The sequence below is a fragment of the Poecilia latipinna genome, unplaced genomic scaffold (genome assembly GCF_001443285.1).
Source record: "Poecilia latipinna isolate Pla-1442-1.1 unplaced genomic scaffold, P_latipinna-1.0 Scaffold80, whole genome shotgun sequence".
NCBI classification, from domain to species: domain Eukaryota; kingdom Metazoa; phylum Chordata; class Actinopteri; order Cyprinodontiformes; family Poeciliidae; genus Poecilia; species Poecilia latipinna.
The window spans coordinates 116,295-124,852 of NW_015112696.1; the positions used below are offsets into that span (position 1 = coordinate 116,295).

The following is an 8,558-nucleotide window of genomic DNA, read 5'->3' on the forward strand; positions in this document are numbered from 1 at the left end:
TATTTTATTTTATTTTATTTGTTTTAGCATTTTGTGAAGAAAGGCACATTAAGTTTAGAGCCGTACCTCCTGGTCATCTTTCTTTCAGCCTGTAGGGGGCTGCGTTACCAAAGCTACCGGAAAAGTCGTCAGACAATGTTATAACATTGCCCATTTGGAAGACAGTAGAAAAAGATTAACACGTTTATACTTTAAATTGAGACTACTTTGCCCTCTCGGACAAAAAAATAAATGACCAACAAAGGCAACAATTACGTTTAAACATGCAAAAAATATTAAATCGCAGTTGGATTGAAGTGTGTTGCACTTTTAAAAGGCTGATGTAACCTGCCATGGAATATTGTCCTTACCAATTAACATTTTTACACATCAAGGTTTTATAATAGACAAATGATGTCTGTTTACTTTCTCTTGTTTAGGTCACACTATGTTTCATTATGCTCTATTTTCCTATTTTTATTTCTGCTGCTGCCTACAAGAAGTTATCTCATTGCACTGATATAAACTTTTCTTTATATTAACTTTATTTTTTGAATATAGGTGAACTTTAGTCATTGCATCTGTTACAGACAAACTTCATAATTATGAAGTGGAAAGAAGATTTTAAGGCAAATAGATTTTTATCTTTCTTTCAAAAGTATGGTATTCATGAATATTCAGCCTAGTACATCCACCGGTTGTTGTAGTGACTACGGCAAATCATTTGACATATGTCTACTAATTTTACACATCTATACACTGAACTTTTTGCCTATTCTTCATCCTCAGACAGATGGGAAAGATTTCATCCATAAAAATGAATTGTCAAGCCTTTTCACAAATTCTCCTTTGGATTTAGGCCGGGACCTTGCCTGGGTCATTCTAACATACAAATATGCCTAGACCTGAATCCTTCCATTGTTGCTCTTACTGGATGTTTAGGATCGTTGTCCAGTCGGAGGTAGCCTCCACCGCAGCATGAAGTTCTGTAGTCTCTTCAACTTTTCTTCCATGTTTGCTCAATAGGCAGCTCAATATGTTTTCCTACCCGGAGCATGAGCCGTGTCCCTACAGAAGAACAGTATTCCCACAACATGGTAATATTTGCATGTTTCATCATGGTGTGTTCAAGAAACGTTTTCAATTTTACAATGTACTTTGCATGTAGGCCAAAAGTAAAATTTTTGGTCTTACCTGTAATAATAAAAATGCATAATTTTCCTTACACTTTACAATTCAGCGTTTCTTGGTGTTGAACTAGAAAATCCGAGTATCGTAGTATCACAAATTAAAAAAAAAATAAATCAGCGTGAATACTTTTGCAAGACACTACTGACACATTTGATTGTATCAGTAGTTGATACAATCAACTACTTCCTCCCCGTTGCAGGAGGAATTGTTATTTGGATTTTGGTAAACTGATTTTTAAATTTCAACTGAGAATCCACATATTTTCACTTCCTCCAAACTCATGTCTTAGTAAGCCACATATTTTACCAACGTTTGATCAATACACTTTTTAGTCTTGCTCAGTATTCTTCCCAACTTTAGTTTCCTACGATTGACAACGTAACAAGCTATGCGATCTGTGATTGGACAGTGACCCGTCAGTCATTCCCCTTTAAGGAGAGGAACGACTGCGTTGAGCTTGTGATTTGACAGAAACTGAGTCGTGATCATCCGGTCTGCTCGTGGGCGGTTAGGCTCCCTAATTTACGTTTTACCTCTTTGGGAAATATTCCACCGAGTCAGTTCGCTGAGTGGTTTCACCGGAAGAGTATAACCCCCCCATTTCTAGGGGGTAGAATCCGTTTCCTTTTGATTTTTGCTTGTTTTTTGACGCCTGTGAGAAGAAACACTCCGCTCTGACACTGGGGGATATCCCCAACTCTTTCGGTCGTTTTTCCAGGCTAGGCTAACAGCCGCAGCAGTAGCACGGGATTACGGGCGGGGGTGAATTTCTTCTCTTCGGCCCTAAGAAGGAGGATATAAAAACCGTGAAATGCCGTGGAACAATGACGAGCGAAGGGAACAGAGCTGATGAAGGAGAGGAAGATACACCAGCGGGAGAGAGTCGCTCAGGCGAGCAGTAAAGAGGTGAAAAGTAGAGCAGTATTCGAGCTTCATCGATCAAGGAAGTTTATTAGCTAACTCGCTAGCTCGTAGTTAAATGTACCGCCTGATCATCAAGGGTCGTTTGAAACGACTCTGTTATTAATAGACCTAAAGTTTCACATAACCGACTGTACTGATGCCAAAGGTCTAAGGCTCATCTGTTAACAGCCTCGTTCCTTTCTGGGCTCTTAATAACGAAAACGGAAGCTAACTAGCTTAGCGTTAGCTTGAAATTGAAAGGTTGTAAACAAAGGGTTCCCAGCTTCAAGTGACCCTTGCCCCCTTTGTTTTACCGACACCCTTACACTTTGACCCCAACCGTGAAGCTCGCCGTCAGACATGGATTTAAAGACGGCGGTGTATAACGCGGCCAGGGACGGCAAACTCCGTTTGCTTCAGAAACTGTTGGAGAACAAAGATGGACATGAAGTCACCAAGCTGATGGGCGAGAAGACAAACGGAGCCACCCCGTTGCTGATGGCCGCCCGGTACGGCCACCTGGACCTGGTGGAGTACCTGCTGGAATGCTGCTGCGCTCCTGTCGAGGTCGGGGGCTCGGTGAACTTTGATGGGGAGACGATAGAGGGAGCGCCCCCTCTCTGGGCTGCCTCGGCGGCGGGTCACCTGAAGGTGGTCCAGTCCCTGCTGGGGCACGGAGCTTCTGTCAACAGCACGACCCTCACCAACTCTACGCCCCTGAGGGCAGCCTGCTTTGACGGGCACCTGGACATCGTCAGATACCTAGTGGAGCACAAAGCTGACCTGGAGGTGGCCAACAGACACGGACACACGTGTCTAATGATTTCCTGTTACAAGGGCCACAAAGAGATAGCTCAGTACCTGCTGGAGAAAGGTGCGGACGTCAACAGGAAAAGTGTAAAAGGTAAGCTCAAAAGTACACAGACTACACTGAATGTGCTTCTGGATTTGCTGCTTTGCGAACATCAGCCAATAGAGTCTAATGTAGTATTGCTCCTAGGAACTTCAACTTCCCAGGCTTTATTTTGTTTTGAATATTTTAGATGTGCTCTATGAAGACAGACAAAAAACAATCTTCTAATAGATTTTCCGTGAATACTGAACCGGCCACTACAGTCACCAAATTTCAAGTCTATAAACCCATCAAGCAACAACAAGTATATACTTGAATGCACAGTTTTTGTGTTAGTTGATAATCTACATAATCATATCCCTTAATGGTTAAAGGGAGATCATCTTTTAATTCCTTTCCTGCTGGATTCAAACTGTTGATGCCAATCAAAAAACCAGCAGCACATCTGTTCCCTTTGTGTTGTGATTTTGGGAGGTCAGACCTCAGAGAAAACAAGATGGCAATATTGGCCACTAAAACTAGCCAGATCAAATGCATCAGAATGACCCAGAACCACCACAGAGTTTCTAAAACGATGTCGTATGACACAAAAATGGAGATGCACTTGCGTATTTCTGGCCTAAATGACTCAGCATACCAACACGAACTTCTGGTTTCACAATGGAAAGCTACATCAGCTCCGTCTCTGTCTGGGTGTGTCTGAAGTATCAAACTTAGTTTTTTACTTGGAGTTCCAGAAACACTGAAAGATCACAGGACATTTACTTATAGATCATGACAATAGTATACGATTACAAATTCTAGCATTACATGAACCTCAGTCCTTTATTTGTTGTGCAACGTAATGTAACATGCGGTGTGTGTACCAAATAAGTGGTGCATATGGAACGGCGAAGGCTTGACATGAGAGTTGCGTTTCTCAAAATCTGTCTCCATCATGCAATCCTCATGTAAATCCTGCAGAACAGTGACAAACCTGCAAACAGGCACATATATTAGGTTGGCATATATTAGTTCCCACCTCCTACACATCATTGATTAAAAAAAAAAAACAACACTTCTCATACAGCTTACCTTCAGCTCGCCTGATTAAATTGCAGTGTAGGGATGATGCAACATTCATTTCTGTTCAGTGAGTTTGAACAGGAGCTGCATGCTCCTTTACCAATACAGCTGTGATCATTGGTATTTTTTTCATTTATAGTGAGTGACTTCTTTCTGGAAAAAAAAAGATTGGCTCAGTGCTAGTTAATGTAAGTAAGCTAGTCAAAAGTGGTTGAGTCAAATAATAGAAATCACCTAAGATCAAGCAAACCTCTAGTCTGTCATCAAATCGGGGCTTTTTCCTCTTTTTGTTTCTCAATAACTTGTTAGTGTTGAGGCTTAGCTTCTGCTTTAAAATATTCCATAGTCAGCCTTTGTTTTCAAAGTTCCTCTGAAATCATGAGAGTTTCATATCTTCACTATTTTTACTTTTTTAGATGCAGTGGAAAGTGTAGCAGCTGCATGATTAGGGCCAAATAAGGGGAAAATATTACTGTATTCTTTATGCAATATCGTTGATATACAAAGCATGTTTCTGCAATCAAGTTGTGAAACTCTCAATCCCACATGTTGGACATTTTAACCTCCTGTAGCTCGGTCATATTAAACTGCTGTCAAAGTTTTTTGTGAAAAGTTTGTTTTGATCCAGTGGGAGCCTCAAGTGTAGTTTATCCATAAACCACTAAATCGAACTTGTATGATTTTTGTTTGCTTGAAAAGTGAATAATAGATGTAGAAAAAGATACAGGTGGCTCTTTAGTACATTTAAATTGTTGCCTACTTTTTAAAATAAAAGTAAAACGTATGCATCTTCTGCAGAAATTGTAGTGGGTTTAATTCTGGAAAGATTTGTTTTTGATCTGGTTAAAAGCTCCTTTTTCTCAAAGATCAGCCCTTTAAGACCAAAATATTTTAGACGGCATCAGTGGAGCTAATCAAGGATTTTTATTTTTGTTACAATTTAGAAACTGTAAAGAGACATTTTGTAGCGCTCCCAAGAAATGGAAGGAAAAATGTCTCTGTGACAGACTGCCTTGGGGGGAAAAAGTATTAAAAGATGGCATTGTGTGTGTGAACAGCTCTAGTCCATTCCTTTTAGATTTATTTACCTTTTTTATGCTTGACTCATTTGTAGGTCAGTGGGTTAGCAAACATGTGGTTCTGATAATGTTCAAGAGAAATGGGCAAGCTAAAAAATATTCAAAAAATACATTGAGATGTTTTGAAAACTAGTCTAAGTCTGAAGTATTCATACCCTTTTGTTTTGTCTTGTGTCTTTGCTTTTTGTGTTAATGATGTGTTTTTATACAAATCAGGGTCTTGTGATTAAATGCAAATGGAAAATTGAAGGGGCAAAAAAAAATAGCTCCTCTCCCGTCTGAGGAAAATAATCTCCACAACATGATTCTTCCACAAATGTGTTCCTTAATACATTCTGTCCAGTTTTCTTTTTTTTTTTTTTTTTTTTGAGGTGATGTATAATATTAGTTTAGCTTATTTTTGGCATTTGGGCCAGATGGTCTCATCTGACCAGATGTATGTTTGTGGTTTCTCTCTCATAGCTTGTGGGGAACTGCAAACGCGACATCCCAGCTACTTTCTTGCCACTCCTCCATTAAGGCCTGATTTGTGGAGAACACAACCAGAGGTTGTCTTGTCAGCCGCTGCTGTGGTTTTCTGCAGGGCTACCATGGATGTCTTGGCTGCTTCTCTAATTGATGGTCTCCTTTTTCTTTAGCCTATCTCTTTGCCAAGTTTGCAGTTGTGCCATGCTCTTATTTTGAGTACAGATTGAACATCTTACAGACAACTCAAAGCTTGGGATATATATATATATATATATATATATATATATTTTTTTTTTTTTTTACCTAAACCTACTTAGAACTTCTCCATAACATTATCTGCTTTTACACAGGTGGACTCTGTTTACTAAGTGGGCAACTTTTGAAGGTAGCAGTTTTGCTCTGGGTTTTATTAAACCTGCTCAATGCATCCAAACGGTGTTGTCATCAATATCTTTCTGCAGCATCGCAGTTGCAAGGGACAGCTTGGCTGCAATATGTGACAGGATTTAACATTTTAGGTGTCATTCATTGAAGAGCTGCAAACCAAACATTTAGCCAGTTAAATGGACACCTGCAACTAGTGGTGGGGACATCGATTATGGTGTTGTATTATTATTGCAATTAAATATTTAGCTTAAATTGTGTAACACTAAATCTTATTTTGGTGCATTAGTAAACTTTTTTTTTAATATATATATTGTTTTCGCTCATGTGTTCAATAACTGAATTTTTTTTCTTGTACATCATCACCATTTTCTGTTGGAGTATCATGAAATCCAAAAGAAATGCATAGAAGTTTTTGGTTGTTACATGACAAACTGAGAAAACATCTGAGATAAATACTTTTACACGCCACGGTACAAGATAGCAGAGTCGTAAACAAAATGCAGTTCACAGATCAAGTCAAAGTTTATTTATGTAGCACATTTACAACAACCTCGGCTGACCAAAGTGCCTCACAAAAACTAAATAATCATAGGTAGATAAATCATAAAATAAGAAATAAAATTAAGTTGATAATAAAATTGACAGTAAAATACCAAGAAAATAACGATACAAATAAAAACCAAGGCGAGACATGCTTCATTTCTGTTGCTGCAATTTTATAAAAACTCGAATCTATTAAGTACAGTTTTTATTTTTCCTTTTGAGACTAAAGACAATTTCCAGCGTTATTGAACTCCTTATGAAAAGATGTTTATTAATTGTGCCTGATGGGATTAATTCCTAGCAGCCTGTAGTGACTTTAATGTTCTGATTGGATGTAAATAAGCCTACAGCCTGACTTAAAGGCCTGCGTCGTCTCTGATCTCAGGTAACACGGCGCTGCATGACTGCGCAGAGTCCGGCAGCCTGGAGATCATGCGGATGTTGCTGCAGTATGGTGCAACCATGGAGCGGGACGGCTACGGCATGACCCCGCTCCTCTCTGCCAGCGTCACCGGCCATACGAACATCGTAGACTACCTGACGACGCACCAGCAGGTCAGCCTTTTCCGTCGATAGCCGTGCGAGGCGTTTTTGTCAGCATGAGAACGTGAGAGTTTGTGTTTTGAATCACTTACTGGAAAAGCCGCATTGTTTTCCCCCCGTAGACGAGTCACACGGAGCGAATTGATGCCTTGGAGCTTTTGGGAGCGACATTCGTCGACAAGAAGAGGGATCTGCTGGGAGCGTTAAAGTATTGGAAGAGAGCCATGGACCTGAGATACACAGACAGTAACAACATCGTCCACAAACCGGAACCCAAGCAGCTTATCATGGCTTACGACTATGCTAAAGAGGTGAGGATTATTTTTTCTGATTGTCGGGTTTTAAAGAAGTGGAGGCTGAGTAAAAGAGACTACTTTAAACTTTTCTTTGATTAGAAATTGTTTCTCATTTCATAAAACAAAAAAAATCTTTGGCGCTTTCACCATGGTGATATTCCCAGATATATTCAACTGTTTGAAATCTTCCTTTCAGGTCACAAACGGGGAGGAGCTGGACGGGTTGATCTCCGACCCGGACGAGATGCGGATGCAGGCGCTGCTCATCCGGGAGAGGATCCTGGGCCCCCAGCATCCAGACACATCCTACTACATCCGTTACCGGGGCGCCGTCTACGCCGACTCGGGAAACTTCGAGCGCTGCATCAACCTGTGGAAGTACGCGCTGGAAATGCAGCAGAACAACCTGGACCCGCTGAGCCCCATGACGACCTCCAGCCTGCTGTCGTTCGCCGAGCTCTTCTCCTTCATGCTGCAGGACAGGGCCAAGGGGCTCCTGGGGACGTCCGTCTCCTTCGAGGACCTGATGGGAATCTTGACCAAGAGCGTGTTGGAGATAGAGCGGGCGGTCAAACAGATCGGGCCGATGCCGCCTGACCCCGCTCAGCTCAGCAAAGCCTTGTCGATTATCCTGCACCTCATTTGTCTCCTGGAGAAGGTGCCATGTACCGCAGAGCAGGACCATTTCAAGAAGGAAACCATCTACAGGTATGTGGCAGAATGAGAAAAATCATTTTCAAGTGATATTCTCTGACCTAATATTGTAAAATGACTCAGTTTTGCTTATAAAATGGGATCAGTGTAACTTTGTTCTCATCAAAGGTCTTTGAACTTTTCTGTCATTCACACCCAAAAAGCTATGATTCAGTCTCGACATCCAGATTGCCTTCATAAGATTAATGACTCATGGCTGTTTTGAATATTTTTGACTCAGCGCTTCAAAACCTTTACCCGCTTAGGTTCCTGAAGCTCCAGCCATGTGGGAAGAACGGCTTCACCCCTTTACACCTGGCAGTGGACCGCAACACCACCTGTGTGGGCCGTTACCCTGTGTGCAAGTTTCCCTCCCTGACGGTGGCGTCCATCCTCCTCGAGTGCGGGGCGGATGTCAACAGCCGGGACGAAGACGACAACAGGTCCGCTTTTTACCGAAAAACTGTTCCTCTGTTTATATATATATATGCTCTCGCTGTTGAACCGCTGCTACGCTACAGGTAGTAATATTTCACAGACGGAGCTTCGCTTCTGCTC

At 41.3% G+C, this 8,558-nt stretch overlaps 1 protein-coding gene across 1 annotated transcript in view; it reads left to right on the plus strand.

Annotated features, from left to right (window-relative positions):
• The first annotated feature begins 1,616 nt into the window (after positions 1 to 1,616).
• fem1c (fem-1 homolog c) overlaps positions 1,617 to 8,558 on the plus strand; it is a 13,857-nt gene continuing 6,915 nt past the window's right edge. Inside the window, exons 1-5 of the mRNA XM_015019013.1 lie at positions 1,617 to 2,977; positions 6,854 to 7,023; positions 7,134 to 7,322; positions 7,504 to 8,015; positions 8,267 to 8,443. Coding sequence (XP_014874499.1) covers positions 2,434 to 2,977; positions 6,854 to 7,023; positions 7,134 to 7,322; positions 7,504 to 8,015; positions 8,267 to 8,443 — 1,592 coding nt within the window. The 5' untranslated portion in view covers positions 1,617 to 2,433. The remainder of the gene's footprint in view (positions 2,978 to 6,853; positions 7,024 to 7,133; positions 7,323 to 7,503; positions 8,016 to 8,266; positions 8,444 to 8,558) is intronic.